Raw genomic sequence first — 21124 nt, forward strand, 5'->3', positions numbered from 1 at the left:
AATAAATAAATAAATAAATAAATAAAATTTAAAAACAGGGGTATTATCGGGAAGTCACAGCACGAATCTTTTATTTTTGTGTTTCTGCACTATTTTAAATTTTAATGAGTATTATTCTTACTTTTTTCATGTTGATTCTTAACAAAAAGTCCACTTAACACAAAGTAATTAAGAAAGTTCAATTCTTTATCAACATCTCCAGAGCCACAAAGAATTTACCATCAGTTCTTAAGTTCTTTTACCTACATTCAAGGTTGCATTCCAGAGAACCAGATGACTTTTGAGTTTTTTCTCGTTCTCTAAGTTGCTGGTTCAAAATTCTCAATTGCCTAAATGAAATAATGAAGAAACATGAATGCAAGAATCCCAAGCTCATTTAACAGTATACATTTGACAGCCTATTAAAATAGACAACACAAATAGTGGCTAGAACAGCAGAATTCCATCTTATCCCCCAAATATAAGACAAAAACAAAATAAACAAAGCAACAAAACCACACTACTGCTATTATTAGAAGGCCTGAGATCATTTTTAAAAGATTGTCTGGGATACCATAAAACCACCCCTCACTAGAACAAGGTTAACTTATTTTTCCCCTTCCCTTTTTTGTTCTCTTTTCAGTGATTTCGTTGTTTGTTTCTATTTCTTTCATTTGTCTCCTCTTGCTATTTTCTTCTTCTGTCTTCCTTCCCAGGAAGTATTTTTATTACTGTAGTAATTATCTACTTTTTAAAAGATCTGTCATAACTACGAACCAGAATACCTACAGGGACCACCTGCTATCAGACATCTATCTGCTTGGCTTGTCATGCACTATAAAAATTGGAAAACACAAATTTATGCTTCTACTAATTTATTAGATGTAAAAGTTAATGTCATTAAGTAAAGAGAATGCTAATAAGCAGCAACTCTTTCCCAAAATGAACTTCACAATATGTAGCTGCTTCACAAATAGGAACATACGAAAGGAAGTGTTTACTTCTAAGAAGTTAATACTTAAAAAAAAGGTATCTCTGGTATCTTTCCAGAATTACTTACCTGGAAATAATCAAAACTAAAGTATTATTGTTACGAAATCTAAAATTATAGATCCTACCTCACATCATTTGTATGTATTAATTCAGAATGGATTAAAGAGCTAAACATAAAATATAAAAATGAACAAAACTTAACTATACAAGTTTTAGGTAGAAATCTACATAATCTTAAAAAGTGGGAAGGGCATTCCTAAGCAAGACTCAAAATCCAGCAACCACCAAGGAAAAAAACAACGGATTTAACTACATCAAAATATAGCAGACAAAGGGTCTGTAACATTTAAGAACTCCTACAAATCAGGAAGAAGGGCAATAAAATGTGACAAACGATAAGAATGGGCAATTCACATAAGAAACAGAAATGGCCAATAAGCATATGAAAAATGCTCAGCCTCACTAATATGAAGAAATGCAAATTTAAAACAGGAGATATTTTATGGCCACAGGATTAACAAAAATGAAAGGAAATAACACTTTTTGTTGGTGACGGTATAGGGAAAGGGATTATTTCAATTGGTGGCAGTCTAGTGGTGTAACCATTTTGGATGTCAATTTGGCATTATCCAACAAATGTAAAATGTTCATAATCTGTGACAAAATAATTCCAGCTCTAATTATCTAGCCTCAGAAATAGTTCTATATGTGCAAAATCATCTATAATCTTGTAGATATATATAAGGATGTTCTCAACAGCAATATTTAATAGAAGTTGGAAACAAAATACTACATAAATTATGATATATCCATACTATGAAATACTAATACACAGGTATTTAAAAAAAAAGACTGGCTTCCCTGGTGGCGCAGTGGTTAAGAATCCACCTGCCAATGCAGGGGACACGGGTTTGAGCCCTGGTCCGGGACGATCCCACATGCCGCAGAGCAACTAAGCCCATGCGCCACAACTACTGAGCCGGCATGCCACAACTATGGAAGCCCACACGCCTAGAGCCTGTACTCCGCAACAAGAGAAGCCACCGCAATGAGAAGCCCGCGCACCGCAACGAAGAGTAGCCCCCGCTCACCGCAACTAGAGAAAGCCCACACACAGCAATGAAGACCCAACGCAGCCAAAAATAAAAATAAATAAATTTATTAAAAATAAATAAATAAAGAGACTGTCATGGAAAGATTTCCAAGAGACCTTATATAGTGAAAAAAACAAGCTACAGAACAATAGTATAACATGATTTCATTTTTGTTTTAATAAAATTCAGCTTTTCTGAAAAGGTTTCTTCTTTACAACAAAGAGGGCAGATTCAGAAAAGGCAGCATAGACTGGTAACACATAACTCCAACTGGAATGCTTCTGCTGATATTTTCCAGAAAAACAGCAGGTCCCTGTACACACCAAGTGTGTGACAGAAGCTTTGCCTGACAATTCTGTATGTCCCTGGTCAGATTCTTCTCTCCTCTTCTCTTCTACAAGTTCATGGGCCTGAGCTGAGAAGCATAATAAAACTGCTCCCATATTTAGGAAAACATTCCCTCCAACCTAATTGTACCACTAGCTACTCTCTTCCCTCTCATTCCCAGTTTTTGGGGCCGGACTTTTAAAAAATGATTGTTCTATAAAAATGATACATGATAATAAATAAAAGTCTTTTAAAAATGGATAATGTTACACGTGCTATTTAAAAGTATTATGTATTATATTTAAGTTTACTTTTCATAATGGAAAAGAATATGAAAAAGAATGTATATACATAACTGAGTCACTTTGCTGTGCAGCAGAAACTGACACAACATTGTAAATCAACTATACCTCAGTAAAATAAATTTTTAAAAATTATTTGTAAACAGCCTAAAGGAAATAGGATATGAAAAACATTGATTTTGGAATTTTTACTGTCAAGATTACTAAGAGTCTATTCTGAGCCCATAACTCCAGTTGTTTTAGATCTATGTATAGATTCAATGTTCATCTCTAATCTACTCCTTTACCTGAACTCACCTCTTGGTTGACTAGACTTCGCCATTCAAGAATCTTTGTTTCTAAAGGAGGCCAAGGATGCTATATTTCCTAAGTTTTCCCACACTTTAGAATATGACTATTACCTTTACACTAAAAGGATCACTGGACCACATATTTTCTTTTCCCTTAGAACTTTGTAAATGATGTTCTATAATCTTCTGACAATTAATATTGCTGTGAAAAGGGTGAGGCCAATCTGACATTTTTCTCCTTATGATTTGCTTTTTCTTTTGAGCGTCTGTAAAAGCTAAATTTTTTTGTCCTCAAGGTGTAGTAACTTCACCAGCATGTCTTGGTACTGATCGTTTTGCATAGTTTTTCTGAGAACTTCTATACCCTATTGATCTGCGGACACAGATCTTTAGGTTAGTAAGTTTCCCTTCATTTATCTATCTTTTAATATTTAATCTATTCGTTCTCTTCTCTTTTGCAGGAACACTATGCCAATTTTGCATCTCTTCTGTTTCTCTTCCATGTGTATCATGTTCTTAAAAATAATTTTTAGATCAATCTTTTTCTATTGTTTTGGTATGATTTCTTGAAGCTTATCCACCACGCAGTCAGTCATTTAACAAGTATTTATTAGAGTGAGTGCTAGGCACAATTCTCGGCACTAGAAATACAGCAGCAAACAAAAAAGACAAAAATTTAGCCTTCTCAAATTCATTGAGACAAAAAAGAGCATAGAGGTTATCAGGGGCTGGGGGCAAGGGAGAAGGGGAGTTACTTTTAGTGGGCACGGGTTTATGTTGGGGATGAAAAAGTTTTACGTACAAACAGTGGTCATGGGTACACAGTATTGTGAATGCATTTAATGCAACGTACACTTACAAGTAGTTAAAAAATAAATATTATGTCATATTTTACCGCAATAAAAATAAATTAATAAAAATTATTTAAGGGGTTTATAAAGAGAAATAAGATAAGGCTTACAGGAGACAGTGAACTATGAATTTAGTAGCAACTGAAACAGAAATATTTGGGGGGAGAAGCAAAACACAAAAACCAACAAAACAACAACAAAATTCAGCCTTCATATTGCTTAGCTTCTTTTTTATTTCTTTAGTTTTCTTCGCTGCATTAGGTCTTAGTTGCAGCACATGGGCTCTTCATTGAGGATCTTTCGTTGTGGTACACGGGGTCTTTGTTGTGGCGTGTGGGCTTCTCTCTAGTTGTGGTGCGCGGGGTTTTCTCTCTAGTTGGGGCGTGCAGGTTTTCTCTTTAGTTGTGATGGGCAGGCTCCAGGGAGTGTAGACTCTGTAGGTTGCGGCATGCAGGATCTCTTGTTGAGGTGTGCGAGCTCAGTAGCTGTGGCACGGGGGTTTAGCTGCCCCGCAGTGTGTGGGATCTTAGTTCCCCAACTGGATCAAACCTGCGTCCCCAGCATTGGAAGGCAGATTCGTTACCACTGAACCACCAGGAAAGTTCCCTGCTTAGGTTCTAATGGAATACAATATCCCTGACTTGATGTTTGTTTGGTGTTAATTTATTTGTTTCTAACAGGGCTTTCATTTCTGTAATTTTTAGCTTTTTTATTTTTCCAAGGTCACCTAATCCAGTTTTCTTCTCCTCTTACTGTCTCTTCTTCTTTAAGCACTCTCTCTTTTCAATCTCTGTCTTCCTGCTTCTAAGAGAGACTCTATTACATTTAATTTCCTTGAACCTATAGATACTGTTTCAAGTTTTCCTGGGTTTTCTTCGGGTGATCTGTCTTGTGATGTTTATTCTTGACCTACCTTTGTCCCTTTTGTCAATTTGTTTATTTTGAATGTTATACAAACATCTCTCCCCTTCCGTAAATTCTTTCTTCCCAGCTTTTGTGGTATCACTCTCTCCCAGTTTTCCTGATCCTTCTCTACTTGTTCCTTCTTGGGTTTCTTTCACAGGCTCCTCTTCCTGTGTTCTTTCCTTAAAAAGCTGTTGTTCCCCAGCAATTCCCCTTTGGCTTCGTTCACACTCTATACCTTCTTGGGTAATTTACCACTTACATGCTGATAACAAATCACTTGCTTTTAATTATTATTGTCTCCAGTGTCTACACAGTGCCAGACCTGTAGTAAATGCTCAATAAAAATGTGGTCAGTGAATAACTCCCAAGTCTGTTTCTATCCTGGATCATACCATACATGTCTCCAGATGGTCTAAATGATACATCCAGCATATCTAATTCTTAACTCACTGGCTCTCCTATTACATTTTCTAACTAAAAATAAAGTGACAGATTGGTTCAAGATGGCAGAGTAGAATGATGTGCTCTCACCCCCTCTCGCAAGAGCACCGGAATCACAAATAACTGCTGAATAGTCATTGACAGGAAGACACTGGAACTCACCAAAAAAGATACCCCACATCCAAAGACAAAGGAGAAGCCACAATGAGACGGTAGGAGGGGTGCAATCACAATAAAATCAAATCCCGTAACCGCTGGGTGGGTGACTCACAAACTGGAGAACACTTATGCCACAGAAGTCCACCCACTGGAGTGAAGGTTCTGAGCCCCATGTCAGGATTCCCAACATCGGGATCCAGCAATGGGAGGAGGAATTCCTAGAGAATCAGACTTTGCAGGCTAGTGGGATTTCATTGCAGGACTTTGACAGGACTGGGAGAAACAGAGACTCCACTCTTGGAGGGCACACACAAAGTAGTGTGTGCATCAGGACCCATGGGGAAGGAGCAGTGACCTGATAGGAGACTGAACCAGACCTACCTGCTAGTGTTGGAGGGTCTCCTGCAAGAGGTGGGGGGCAGCTGTGGCTCACCAAGGGACAAGGACACTGGCAGCAGAAGTTCTGGGAAGCACTCCTTGGCATGAGCCCTCCCAGAGTCTGCCATTAGCCCCACCAAAGAGCCCGGGTAGGCTCCAGTGTTGGGTCACCTCAGGCCAAACAACCAACAGGGAGGTGACTCAGCCCCACCCATCAGCAGACAAGAGGATTAAAGTTTTACTGAGCTCTGCCTACCTGAACAATAGTCAACTACCCACCACCAGTCCCTCCCATCAGGAAACTTGCACAAGCCTTTCAGATAGCCTCATCCACCAGAGGGCAGACAGCAGAAGCAAGAACTACAATCCTGCAGCCTGTGGAACAGAAACCACATTCATAGAAAGATACACAAGATGAAAAGACAGAGGGCTATGTACCAGATGAAAGAACAAGATAAAACCCCAGAAAAACAACTAAATGAAGTGGAGATAGGCAATCTTCCAGAAAAAGAATTCAGGATAATAATAGTGAAGATGATCCAGGACCTCAGAAAAAGAATAGAGACAAAGATCGAGAAGATGCAAGAAACGTTTAACAAAGATGTAGAAGAAGTAAAGAACAAACAAACAGAGATGATCAATACAATAACTGAAATGAAAACTACACTAGAAGGAATCAATAGCAGAATAACTGAGGCAGAAGAATGGATAAGTGACCTGGAAGACAGAATGGTGGAATTCACTGCCACAGAAGAGAATAAAGAAAAAAGAATGAAAAGAAATGAAGACAGCCTAAGAGACCTCTGGCACAACATTAAACGTAACAACATTCGCATTATAGGGGTCCCAGAAGGAGAAGAGAGAGAGAAAGGACCTGAAAAAATATTTGAGGACATTATAGTCGAAAACTTCACTAAAATGGGAAAGGAAATAGCCACCCAAGCCTAGGATGCGCAGAGTCCCAGGCAGGATAAACCCAAGGAGAAAGACGCCAAGACACAAAGTAATGAAATTGACAAAAATTAAAGACAAAGAAAAATTACTGAAAACAACAAGGGAAAAACGACAAATAACATACAATGGAACCAATAAGGTTATTGGTTAACCAATGTTAACCAATAAGGTTAACAGCTGATTTCTCAGCAGAAACTCTACAAGCCAGAAAGGAGTGGCATGACATATTTAAAGTGATGAAAGAGAAGAACTTACAACCAAGATTACTGTACCGGGCAAAGATCTCATTCAGATTCGGTGGAGAAATAAAAAGCTTTACAGACAAGCAAAAGCTAAGAGAATTCAGCACCACCAAACCAGCTCTACAACAAATGTTAAAGGAAATTCTCTCAGTGGGAAACACAAGAGAAGAAAAGGACCTACAAAAACAAACCCAAAACAATTAAGAAAATGGTAACAGGAACATAAATATTGATAATTACCTTAAACGTAAACGGATAAAATGCTCCAGACAAAAGATGCAGACTTGCTGAATGGATATAAAAACAAGACCCATCTATATGCTGTCTACAAGAGACCCACTTCAGACCTAGGGACACATACAGATTGAAAGTGACAGGATGGAAAAAGATATACCATGCAAATGGAAATCAAAAGAAAGCTGCAGTAGCAATACTCATATCAGATAAAATAGACGTTTAAATAGAGAATGTTACAAGAGACAAGGAAGGACACTACGTAATGATCAAGGGATCAATCCCAGAAGAAGATATAACAATTATAAATATATATGCATCCAACATAGGAGCACCTCAATACATAAGGCAACAGCTAATAGCTATAAAAGAGGAAATCGACAGTAACACAACAGTGGGGGACTTTAACACCGCACTTACACCAATGGACAGATCATCCAAACAGAAAATTAATAAGGAAACACAAGCTTTAAATGACACAATAGACCAGATAGATTTAATTGATATTTATAGGACATTCCATCCAAAAACAGCATATTACACTTTCTTCTCAAATGCGCATGGAACATTATCCAGTATAAATCACATCTTGCATAACAAATCAAGCCTCGGTAAATTTAAGAAAATTCAAATCATATCAAGGCTCTTTTCTGACCACAACACTATGAGATTAGAAATCAATTACAGGGGGAAAAAACACAAACACATGGAGGCTAAACAATACATTACTAAATAACCAAGAGATCACTGAAGAAATCAAAGAGGAAATAAAAAAATACCTAGAGACAACTGACAATGAAAACATCATGAGACAAAACCTATGAGATGCAGCAAAAGCTGTTCTAAGAGGCAGGTTTATAGCAATACAATCCTACCTCAAGAAACAACAAACATCTCAAATAAACAATCTAACCATACAACTAAAGAAACTAGAGAAAGAAGAACAAACAAAGCCCTAAGTTAGCAGAAGGAAAGAAATCATAAAGATCTGAGCAGAAATAAATGAAATAGAAACAAAGACTACAATAGCAAAGATCAATAAAACTAAAAGCTAGTTCTTTGAGAAGATAAACAATATTGATAAACCATTAGCCAGATTCATCAAGAAAACAAGGGGGAGGACTCAAATCAATAAAATTAGAAATGAAAAAGGAAAAGTTACAACAGACACCACAGAAATATAAAGCATGCTAAGAGACTACTACAAGCAACTCTATGCCAATAAAATGGACAACCTGGAAGAAGTGGACAAATTTTTAGAACAGTATAACCTTCCAAGACTGAACCAGGAAGAAATAGAAAATATGAACAGACCAATCACAGATAATGAAATTGAAACTGTGATTAAAAATCGTCCAACAAACAAAAGCCCAGGACCAGATGGCTTCACAGGTGAATTTTATTAATCATTTAGAGAAGAGCTAACACCCATCCTTCACAAACTCTTCCAAAAAACTGCAGAGGAAGGAACACTCCCAAACTCATTCCATGAGGCCACCATCACCCTGATACCAAAACCAGACAAAGATTCTACAAAAAAAGAAAATGACAGACCAATATCACTGATGAATATAGATGCAAAAATCCTCAACAAAATACTAGCAAACAGAATCCAACAGCACATTAAAAGGATCATACACCATGATCAAGTGGGATTTATACCAGGGATGCAAGGATTCTTCAATACACACAAATCAATCAATGTGATACACCATATTAACAAACTGAAGAATAAAAACCATATGATCGTTTCAATAGATGCAGAAAAAGCTTTTGACAAAATTCAACACCCATTTATGATAAAAACTTTCCAGAAAGTGGGCATAGAGGGAACCTACCTCAACATAATAAAGGCCATACACGACAAACCCAAAGCAAACATCATTCTCAATGGTGAAAAACTGAAACCATTTCCTCTAAGATCAGGAACAAGACAAGGATGTCCACTCTCATCACTATCATTTAACATAGCTTTGGAAGTCCTAGTCACGGCAATTAGAGAAGAAAAAGAAATAAAGGAATACAAACTGGAAAAGAAGAAGTCAAACTGTCACTGTTTGCAGATGACATGATAGTATACATAGAGAATCCTAAAGATGCCACCAGAAAACTACTATAGCTGATCAATGAATTTGGTAAAGTTGCAGGATACAAAATTAATGTGCAGAAATCTCTTGCATTCCTATACACTAACAATGAAAGATCAGAAAGAGAAATTAAGGAAACAATCCCATTCACCACTGCAACAAAAAGAATAAAATACCTAGGAATAAACCTACCTAAGGTGGTAAAAGACCTATTCTCAGAAAACTATAAGACACTGATGAAAGAAATTAAAGATGATACCAACAGATGGAGAGATATACTATGTTCTTGGATTGGAAGAATCAATATTGTAAAAATGACTACACTACCCAAAGCAATCTACAGATTCAATGCAATCCCTATCTAATTACCTGGGGCATATTTTACAGAACTAGAACAAAAAATCTTAAAATTTGTAATGTAGACACAGAAGACCCGAAATAGCAAAAGCGGTCTTGACGGAAAAAAAGGGAGCTGGAGGAATCGGACTCCCTGACTTCAGACTATACTACAAAGTTACAATAATCAAGACAATATAGTACTGGCACCAAAACAGAAATATAGATCAATGGAATAGGATAGAAAGCCCAGAGATAAAGCCACGCACCTATGGGCAAATAATGTCTGACAAAGGAGGCACGCATATACAATGGAGAAAAGACAGTCTCTTCAATAAGTGGTGCTGGGAAAAGTGGACAGCTACATGTAAAAGAATGAAATTAGAACACTCCCTAACACCATACACAAAATAAACTCAAAATGGATTAGAGACCTAAATGTAATACCGGATACTATGAAACTCTCAGAGGAAAACATAGGAAAACCACTCTTTGACATAAATCACAGCAAGATCTTTTTTGATCCACCTCCTAGAGTAATGGAAATAACAAAAATAAACAAATGGGACCTAATGAAACTTAAAAGCTTTTGAAAAGCAAAGGAAACTACAAACAAGACGAAAAGACAACCCTCAGAATGGGAGAAAATATTTGCAAATGAATCAATGGACAAAGTATTAATCTCCAAAATATATAAACAGCTCATGCAGCTCAATATTAAGGAAACAAACAACCCAATCCAAAAAGACGTAAATAGACATTTCTCCAAAGAAGACATACAGATGGCCAAGAAGCACATGAAAAGCTGCTCAACATCACTAATTATTAGAGAAGTGCAAATCAAAACTACAATGAGGTATCACTTCAGACATGTTAGAATGGAAATCATCAGAAAATCTACAAACAAATGCTGGAGAGGGTGTGGAGAAAAGGGAACCCTCTTGCACTGTTGGTGGGAATGTAAATTGATACAGCTACTATGGAGAATGGTATGGAGTTTCCTTAAAAACGAAAAATAGGGCTTCCCTGGTGGTTGAAGTCCGCCTGCTGATGCAGGGGACCCGGGTTTGTGCCCTGGTCCAGGAAGATCCCACATGTCACGGAATGGCTAGGCCCGTGAGCCATGGCCACTGAGCCTACGCGTCCGGAGCCTGTGCTCCGCAACGGGAGAGGCCACAACAGTGAGAAACCCGCGTACGGCAAAAACAAACAAACAAACCAAAAAACAAACAAACAAAAAAACTAAAAGTAGAATTACCATATGACCCAGCAATCCCACTACTGGACATATACCCAGAGAAAACCAGAAATTAAACAGAGACATACACCCCAATGTTCCTTGTAGCACTATTTACAATAGCCAGGACATGGAAGCAACCTAATTGCCCATTGACAGACAAATGGATAAAGAAGATGTGGTACATATATACAATGGAATATTACTCAGCCATAAAAAGGAACGAAATTGGGTCATGTGTAGAGATACAGATGGATCTAGAGACTGTCATACAGAGTGAAGTAAGTCAGAAAAAGAAAAACAAATATCGCATATTAATGCATATATGTGGAACCTAGAAAAATGGTACAGATGAACTGGTTTGCAGGGCAGAAATAGAGACACAGATATAGAGCACAAACGTATGGACACCAAGGGGGGAAAGCAGCAGGGGGTGGTGGTCGTGGTGTGATGAATTGGGAGATTGGGATAGACATATATATACTAATATGTATAAAGTAGATAACTAATAAGAACCTGCTGTATAAAAAAATAAATTAAATAAAATCCAAAAACTAAATAAAAAGCTAAAAATAAAAAGTGAAATAAAAGCAAACTATCTATTCTTCCTCTAGTAACTTCCATCTGGAAGAATTATGTTACCATATGTCAAATTATCAGGCCAAAAGACTGAAGGCCACACTCCAGCTCCTCCCATTGACATCCACTTCAGCTTTTGTTCTGTGTGGGTACACAATGGTCTCATATTTGAGTCTAATATCAGGAAATGGTCGTGAATTCTAAGTTGCCCTTTGAATATTAAAGTCCCTCTCTAGCTGAACTGGAACCCCCACAGCCCTCACCCAGTAAAGTTTGGAATGTGCCAGGCCTTTTGGTGGTCACAGTGAACAGGGTACTACAAACATTTTATGGGTAGGGACCAGGAAGGCTAAATGTTGAGCACTGTGTCAGGAGTCTCACATAAAAACTGCCCAGACCCAAATGCCAAAGAAATAATGCACCTAGCTATTTTTTTTTAAGCCACATGATGGCAATAAACACCAAGAAAGTCCTTAAAGATCAGTTTTCTGGCCATAAAGGAACAGGAAGTTTCAAAATGCCCAAAAAAGAAAGAAAAATTTTTTTTGATTGAAAAAGCTGAAAAACACTTTTGAATAAGCCTATGCATTCCAACTTTCATTTGTAATGGAGATTATGGATGTTTCTTTCCAAATAAAGATTACCAAAGAGGCAAAAAAATTCCTATACTTGTGCTGGAAATCTCATTCTGCTAAAAAGAGTATCTGACAAATGCCTCATTTTTCAATAATTTCAATTTTAGAAGGTCAGGTAAACAATGGCAGTAGCATGCTATTTAATCTTTGTCCTCTAAGGACACAGCCAAAAAGCTTTGATGCCAAGTCTGAAGAATTAGGTGAGACATTAAACTAATACCTTTAAAAAAAATTAACAACAAGCAGTGACCAATAAAGTATTAAGTCTCATTTTCTTAAGTGGCTTATAAATTAGCTCCTAAAGCAATTTTAAAATGTTCTAAGGAATATAAATAAATAACAACTACTGATATTTCCCATGGTCACAATGTTAAAATAGATAATATCTGGAGACTAAGTTTTAGTATGCTTGTTTAAGAAACTATTTGATAGTCATACCTTTAAAAACATATGTGTTTATTTTAAATGGATTACAGTATGTTCTTTTGTTCCACAAAATACACATAAATACTGAAGCATAAATAAGTTAGTCTCTACTTCCTAGCAGAAGCAATGCAGAAGCGTAGAAATTAAGATCAATGCACTCTAAAATCAAACTGCCCAGCCAGGTTTGAGTCTTGTCTCTGTTACATCTTAGGTATGTGACCTTGGGTTAAGTTACATAACCTCTCTGTGCCTTGGTTTCCTCATCTGAATAAGAATAACATAATACCTACCTCATAGAGCTGCTGTAAGAATTTAAAGAGATGACATATAAAGAATAATATATGGCACATATTATATTATGTCTTATGGCCTGGCACATAAGAAACATTCAATAAATGTTAGTAGTAGTATTGGCTATTACCATTATTATTATTTATACTTGGTGTTGCTTTTGAAAAACTAATGCTATTATAGGGATCCCTTAGGTCAGGATTAAAGACAGTATTATTAGAATTTAAACCAGAAACCCCACCATATACCACAGTATCTAAAGACTAATGACCTTTAGAGAAATAATCCTAAACGAGTAAATCTCACTAAGTGTCGTGCCTTTGCAGGCTCCAGATCCATGAATTTAAGCTATCCTCCAACTAGGAATCCTATTTTGTTGCTTTCCAGTTTTTTAAAATTATGCAGGTCCTTGCAGTTCCCATCTGGTACAATGTCTATAGCTCACGCAACTATAATGCCCTCTCAGGGCACACTCACACACTGCAGTCCTGCAGAAGCACCTGAAAGTGTCCTCCAATCCTCTGCAAAGTGTACTGACAGACACTGGAGCAGGGGGCTTGGTGATCACCACCGAAATGTTCAAAGTTAAGATATTATTGATAACGTGTAAGTGATTTCTGTATTTCAAGATTAGATACCTGGTTTATATCTTTTCTAAACAAATTAAGGCCATAATATCAACATAAGTTAAGATAGCCAAAAGAAAAATTATCTAAGAATTTAAATGAGTTTTTTCCTATGTCTGAATGTAGTGGGGCGACTGGTGTTCACCCATATTAGGTTCGCCTTTCCTTTGGAGTATATGGAAGTATGAGAAAATTTCATGTCCCAGATCTTTATATTAGGCAGGGCCATATTCTTCATTTTAGCCTATAAAATACAAGTAGAAGTGAGACTATCATACTTCTGGGCCAGGGCATGTAAGAGTTGGTTTGCCATATCCATGTTCTCTTTTTCCTAAATAACATATACTGAGATAGTAGATCCTAAGACGGAGGGAACCTAAATCCTGAGTCACAGGATAGCCTCAGATGACCCATGCTGGTCTTGGTGCGACGGAGAAATAAACTTCTGCTGTGCTATGCCATTGAGATTTTGGAGTTTGTTACTGTATGGCCTAGACTGGCCTGATAAATACCTTGAGGTAGTTCATTTTCCTCTCCATTCACTACCAACCAAGTGATAACAGATGTAAAAAAATATGTACTAGTGGGCAGAAGTAACGGAAGAGTTAGAGAATGCCAGCAATATTTGGAAAACAGGGAAGAAAAAGTAGCAGCACAGTAAGACAGTATATATCTATTTTCCTTATGAAGCCCTAGATATATCATTAGGCACTTTTGTTCTGGCCACGGGACATCTTTGCATGGAGACAAAAAAATTCAAAGAGCAATTCTTACCTGCGTAAATGAGCATTTTCACTTCTTAGTGGTTGCATGGCCAGTGCTATTTCAACCTGAATATTTGTGTTTCCATTTACTGTTGGAAGCAGAGATATATACAACTCCAGTTCTGTAATCAACCTCTGAATTTCTGAATCTTCTATAAAAGGCAGAAGAAATGAGTAAAGACAATATCATAAATTATTTTTGGATAAGATTATTCATATGTATTACTAAAAAAGAAAATATTTCAGAAATATACATACATGCTATAAACAAACTCAACTCAGTTATTTATGAATTTATTATACAAATCCTATTTTCCTCTTTCCTGCCACCTGCATTTCCTTACTGAAAAGAATTTTAAAGACATTAAGTTCAGTAAACTAAAGATTAATCTTAAGTCACAGAATTATATCAGTGATTTTTTCAGTTAAAACGTCTAGTAGGAAGATGGTTTATATATATCTCCTAGTTCACATTTACCAAAAGACTATATATTAGACTCCTATAATTGCTAAAGGGTTTCCTATAATTAATTACAGTATTAACATTTATAATACAACCTTTGATCCTGGCATAAACAAATAACTCACTTTAGGTGATTCAATTTGGCAACACATTGAGGAAAGGTCTACTAAGATAAGATTTTATTATTTAATTTTATAAAGTAGGTTAACACAATCAGCTACACTTCATTTGATGTAGCATCAAAAGCAGTTATCATTTTTGTTATTAATTGTGGGGAGTGGATGGTTTGGGAGGTGGCAAACAGTCACAGGGAGAAGGTAGATTTTAGATCTTTTGTCCTTTTATTTTTGTCCCCTCATTTCTATTCAAATTTTCTGTGAACTGAAAACATTTGATAAATATAGTATTAACTGTCTGATATCCAAAAGAGGTAAAGAGTATTCTAGTTACAAAAATTTACTCAACTCCATGAGTATTTTAACACCCTGATGGAATGTTTACATGCACATAGTAAACAACTGTGCCCAATTACAGAGCAGACTTCTACCAATCCTCCATAGAGGGGTTTTACTTGTAAGCATTGGAGGCCGAGACCTGGGCTCCACCATTTTCTAGCAATGTACCTTAGTCAAATTACTTAACTGTTGAAGCCTAGGTTTCTTCATAGTTAAATGGAGATAACAACAGTACCTCATAGGGTTGCTGTGAGGATTAAACGAGATAATGCATATAAAACACTTAGCACAGTGCTGGGCACATGGTAAGCGCTCAGTAAATGATATTGTTACTATTATTATTGTTACCAATGATTAAGTATTTGGTTAAGAAAATAGTAACAAACTTAAAGTCTAAAACCACAGGAGATTTTAATATATTAAACCACTGGATCAACAGTGCTACAATCCTTTAGATAAATTTTAACATTTGGTACTTTTTTTGTCAGCCTGCAAATATTAGGTATTCAATCAGTGCTTCCACAATTAATTACTGTGTTTTCTAGATGACAAATCTGTAACTCACTCCAAATGAAAGCCATTATTTAGAATATACACCTATAATGAAAACATATGAATATGACCTGGCTCAAATGTCTCTTAACTCCACCCAAGACATTTTTCTTGATTTAATTAAAAAATCCCAAGAGTGAATTTAAAAGGGCATAAAAAGTTTTAGGTTCCTTCTCAAAGTGAGATTTGTTAAACATTATAACAGTTGGTTATTAAAGAAATGATGAGAGGAAATTTTCTCCACCTTTTTAAAATAGGAAAAAATTATCATTCTATTCTAGGGAGTTAATCATGTTTAGGGTTCTCTAACCCCTTAAAGTTTATCTCTATAACTGGTTGAATCTTTTCAAGGTCCTTTGAATCAAGCAGAATGAATACACACTTTCAAGTAAAAGACTGTTTGATATTCCCTAGCACATTTCAAATCCACAGGAAACAAGAGGAGCAAAACCTAAAAAATAAGAATAAAACAGACAAAATTCATTTCCTCATTAGCACAAGACATATTTCTATGGAAAATATCACAAACTCCATGTCAGTTATTCTGAATTTAAATGACATGCCACAGGGACTTTCCTGGTGGTGCAGTGGTTAAGAATCTGCCTGCCAATGCAGGGGACATGGTTTGATCCCTGGTCCAGGAAGATTCCACATGCCGTGGAGCAACTAAGCCCATGTGCCACAACTACTGAGCCTGCACTCTACGGCCTGTGCCACAACTACTGAGAATGCGCACCACAAGTACTGAAGCCCATGTGCCTAGAGCCCGTGCTCCACAACGAGAAGCCACCACAGTCAGAAGCCCACACGCTACAACAAAGAGTAGCCCCTGCTCACAGCAACTAGAGGAAGCCCGTGCACAGCAACGAAAGACCCAACGCAGCCATAAAAAATAATTTTAAAAATTAATTAATTAATGCTAAAATTATTTAAAAAAATAAAATAAATGACGTGTCACAGAAAATTATAAAGAAAGTCTTTATCTACCTTGTTCTGCTACCAGGGCCTTGAGCTCTCCCAACAAATACTTGATAGTTCTAACTTTTTCAGCACTCTGGTTCACATTTTTTGCATTCTGCACATCCTTTATTCTTGTATCTTGCACGGGTATGTTTAAATCCTTTCTTTCACTTCTGACCTCTCCAATTTGTTCTTTAACATATTTTTCTTCTTTAATAGCCAAGAAATCTGGCTGTAATAGGGTGGGGCTGCAGCAAGTCTGACCGTCTGGATGAGAACCCAGCAGTTTCGTGTATGTTTGGAAACACTTTAGTAGGTTTGGTTCCTTAGGAACTCTTTGTTGTGGCAGAATTCCATTAGCAAGACCCAGCTGCTGAAATGTTGGAGTAGCTGGTTTGTCAGTTTGGGGCAGGCTACATGGAACTCCAAGACTAGTACTGAAGGAATTCCTTAGAACATCATCAGTACAGTCCACAGGAATTGTTCTACCTTGTGATACAAACTGGTTGTCACCATCAGTCTGAACTTCCTAAAGAAAGAAAAAAACAAGTTAAGCCTTCAAAAATGTGAGCACTGACTTGTAGGCATTAACTATAATAAACTCAAATGAAAAATGTTAGAAGATGACATTTGCAGGATAGAGTTATAGATTACCAGTAAATAAACTGAATTTCCCCTCAGCACAATATTCTAGCTTTTTAAAGCCTCTGCAATATGGGAACATTATAAAGCCATGACTAAAATAGATCGTTTACAAATATCACACATGGTTTAAAGACATCAAAAATTAGTCTACTTTGGGACTAAACAAAATTCCACTTTGGGAAATTACAATGTAAGAAAATAAGGTGAAAAAGCTTTTGCACAAATATATTTAGAGAAATGTTATAGTGGTAAAAACTTCCTTAAATGTCTAACCATAGGTGAGTAGTCACACAGACCATGGTATATTCACTACATAGAGTATTAACAACTTATTAAAAATTTCAAAAAGGTAAATTACAATAAAATGTTAAGTGAAAAAAGCAGTATATAAAATGTTATAAAATTTAATTATGATGATATTTTTAAAAGAAAACTAACTTAACAAATTAAAACCAGAAAACAAAACCTACACAGAGAATTAAATAACTGGAACATGCTCTATCAACGTGTTAACAGCAATTATGCCTGGGTGGTAGGTATGGGTGATTTCTTTTTTCAAGTAATCTCTTTCCCTTTCCCCCTTCCCCAATTAATAGGTAAAACTTTTCTAATACAAAATAACTTGAAAAAATAATTGGTCTTTACATCCTAGGGCATTAAGATACAATGAGCAAATTCAATTTTCTCTCAAGATGACAATTTCTGAAAGCAAATTACTACTTATATAGTATATAAACTGTACTCACAGAATGAACCACTGGAGGGCAGGGTGGTTGCTGAGGTAACTGGACTGGGGTAGAGGTGGATAAGCTATAATTAGAATATGGAGATGCCTGAGATTCTAAAAGGGAAAAGGGAAAAAAAAGTCATTCACATCTCAGACTGCTTATACAATTACCAGGCAACTTAATTAGAGCTTATAATCATGCCTTTTAAAACGTCATTCATACTAACCAGAACCAGACGCAGTGTGGCAAGGTGCAGTAGGAATTCCTTTAGGGTTGTTCTTTGAAGCCAAGTTATTCATCAGTGACATTTGAGTCTGCACATGCTCACAGAGGGCTTGGTATATTATGGGTGAATACATTCTATAATGATCTTGTAGTGACCAATTTTGTGGTATATCTGATGAGTCTCTTTCACTTCCAGCAGAAGCATCATTAGGAATCTGTTTCTTATTATCTGAAGATACTAATGTGGAAGAAGGGAAAAAAGTTCTTGAAATACGATTCTTCAAAAACCTTTACCATAAGATATTAGGGAAAAAAGGACTCTCAGAAGTAGCTATCACCCCTAAAGAAAATCACCTCAAATGATTTTTTTTTTTTTTTTTGCGGTACGCGGGCCTCTCACTGTTGTGGCCTCTCCCGTTGCGGAGCACAGGCTCCGGACGCACAGGCTCAGCAGCCAAGGCTCACAGGCCTAGCCGCTCCGCGGCATGTGGGATCTTCCTGGACCGGGGCACGAACCCGTATCCCCCTGCATTGGCAGGCGGACTCTCAACCACTGCGCCACCAGGGAAGCCCTCAAATGATTTTTTTAAAGTAAGTAATGAATTAGGTTCTCCAGTCAAAAATCATCTACACTATGTCTTTAAAATCTTTATTAAACACTACTAATAAAATCTCTCCAATTACGAAGACCTCTCTTAGGGGGGTTACTTCTCTCTAAAATCCAGTAAAACTCTTTCACCTTGCTCCTGGTCCAGTTCATGCTCTTGAGAGGGGGAATGCAATAGAAAAGACAGATACCTTGTACAATTCTGATGCTTTGACAATAATAATAATAATGATAAAGATAAATAAATGAGAGCTTTTAGAGTGAGAATAAAAGTAGATTTAATCTACACATTGGGCTCTCAGACAAGAACTTAACCTGACATTTAAAGTCTCCAAAGCTTAACCATGACATACTTTTCCAACCATCTTCCCAACACTCTCAACTAAGAAATTTTTCATTCCAGTCAGGCCATTTTAGACACCTAAAACAAGCTTTTCTCACTTTCCCAAAACATTACTCATGATGAACCATTCTTTCCAATTCAATTCTACCTACTCACCAAAGCTCATCTGAAGGCTTCTCTCTCCCATGAAGCCTTTTCCAGTCACTCTAGTCTAGTGACTGCTCTTCACCATCCCAGAGCACATATTGTCTATACAAATCATATATCACTTGCATATTGTACTATATTGCTTATCTTTCATTCTCTTGTCTACCTGACTAAACTGTAAGATTCTTTAGGCAGGACTGTATTTATACTTCATTACTTTCTCCCACAGAGTCTTGTATTAATCTATGTACAAAGCAGTACAAAGTAGAAACCTGGTATGAATAAACTAATACATGAAAAACAAGAGTTTTCTACATAGCACTACTCTATAGATCACTATCAAAATCTATTTCTTTGTCTAATAAGATCCCCTTCCCAAATGTTTTTTTAAAGACTATTAATAGAAATGAGAGTGTTCTTGGTAGATCATAGGTTATCAGAGTACAAAGTAAGTTCAGAAAAATATACAGCTTTTGGCAAAAGCTTACCAAAGCTAAATATATATTCTATGACATAGCAATTACACTTCTGGGTATATACGTAACAGAAATGAGTGTTTATGTCTACTAAAACAGTGGTCCCCATCCTTTTCGGCACCAGGGACCGGTTTCGTGGAAGACAATTTTTCCACAGACCGGGGCGGGCGGGGGAATGGTTCAGGCTGTAATGTGAGCCATGGGGAGTGATGGGGAGCCATGGGGAGTGATGGGGAGCCAGGGGGAGCGGTGGAGGGCGGTGGGGAGCGATGGGGAGCGGTGGGGAGCCATGCGGAGCGGCAGAGGAAGCTTTGCTGGCTCGCCTGTGGCTCACCTCCTGCTGTGCGTCCCGGTTCCTAAGAGGCCGTGGGCGGAGGAACTGGGGACCCCTGTACTAAAAGATGTGTACGAGAACGCTCACAACAGCTTTATTTGCAGTAGCCAAAAACTGAAAACACCCAAATAGCCATGAATAGTAGAAATGGATGAATTGTGGTATAGTCATCTGAAATATACAGCAATGGAAAAGAACAAATTACTGATATACTCAAACTACCTATATGAAATTAACAGATATGATGTTGTGTGAGAGTCAGACACAAGACTACATAGTGTACAACTGCATTTACATGAAGTTCAAAAATAACAGAACTATCCAACGGAGATAGAAGTCAGAAAAGTGGTTACTCAAGGATGAGGAGATAGGTGGTGGTGAGAATACTGAGGGGTAGGAGCCTGGTAGGGTACTGAAAATGTTCTATATTTTCATCTGGGTGGTGACTATATGGGTGTACCCCATATGCAAAAATGTATTGAGATTTATGCACTTGCTTTATGAAAGTTACTCCTTAATTATTTAAAAAGTGAAAACAGTTAAATTTTTTAAAATGGTATGGAATTCCCCAAATACATATACAATTTATTGAAAATAAAAACATTGCTAAAAGCATAAAACCTACAAGTAAAAGCAAAAAGTTAAATGCAGATGAAATATTATAACCAATAAAGATAGAAAAATACTACTAAATTAATATTTGACTATGAAAATGGTTGGAGATATTGGATGCTTCCATTTTGACTTGGGCTATACTCTTCCTTTTGAGATAATCTATTGCTGTGAACATACTTCCTTGGCCTGAATATGAGCTCTAACAGTTACTAGCTGAATAACTTCTGGCAAATTATTTAACCTCTCTTGGCCTCCTCTTCCTCATCAGAAAAATGATGATAAGAGCATTACCTATTTCATAAGACTGTTGTGAAAAGTAAACAGCACATGTAAAGTATCAATGTCTAGCACATAGTGAGAACTCAATAAATGTTATATCTGTTACCAAATGGCTACAAAGTCTTAATACGGACAAATAAATATTTCATATTCACAAATCTTCC

At 36.8% G+C, this 21124-nt stretch overlaps 1 protein-coding gene across 3 annotated transcripts in view; it reads right to left on the reverse strand.

Moving 5' to 3' along the window:
* The window catches only part of CCDC14 (coiled-coil domain containing 14), a 44967-nt gene that overhangs the window by 10352 nt on the left and 13491 nt on the right, over positions 1-21124 (reverse strand). For all 3 annotated transcript variants that reach the window (XM_024756487.1, XM_024756486.1, XM_024756488.1), the window contains 5 exons: positions 18161-18397; positions 17953-18047; positions 16589-17090; positions 14142-14283; positions 247-329 (listed from right to left, as the gene is read on the reverse strand). In XM_024756487.1, coding sequence (XP_024612255.1) covers positions 247-329; positions 14142-14283; positions 16589-17090; positions 17953-18047; positions 18161-18397 — 1059 coding nt within the window. The remainder of the gene's footprint in view (positions 1-246; positions 330-14141; positions 14284-16588; positions 17091-17952; positions 18048-18160; positions 18398-21124) is intronic.

This window comes from Neophocaena asiaeorientalis, unplaced genomic scaffold (assembly GCF_003031525.2).
Source record: "Neophocaena asiaeorientalis asiaeorientalis breed wild unplaced genomic scaffold, Neophocaena_asiaeorientalis_V1.1 scaffold22, whole genome shotgun sequence".
NCBI classification, from domain to species: Eukaryota; Metazoa; Chordata; class Mammalia; order Artiodactyla; family Phocoenidae; genus Neophocaena; species Neophocaena asiaeorientalis.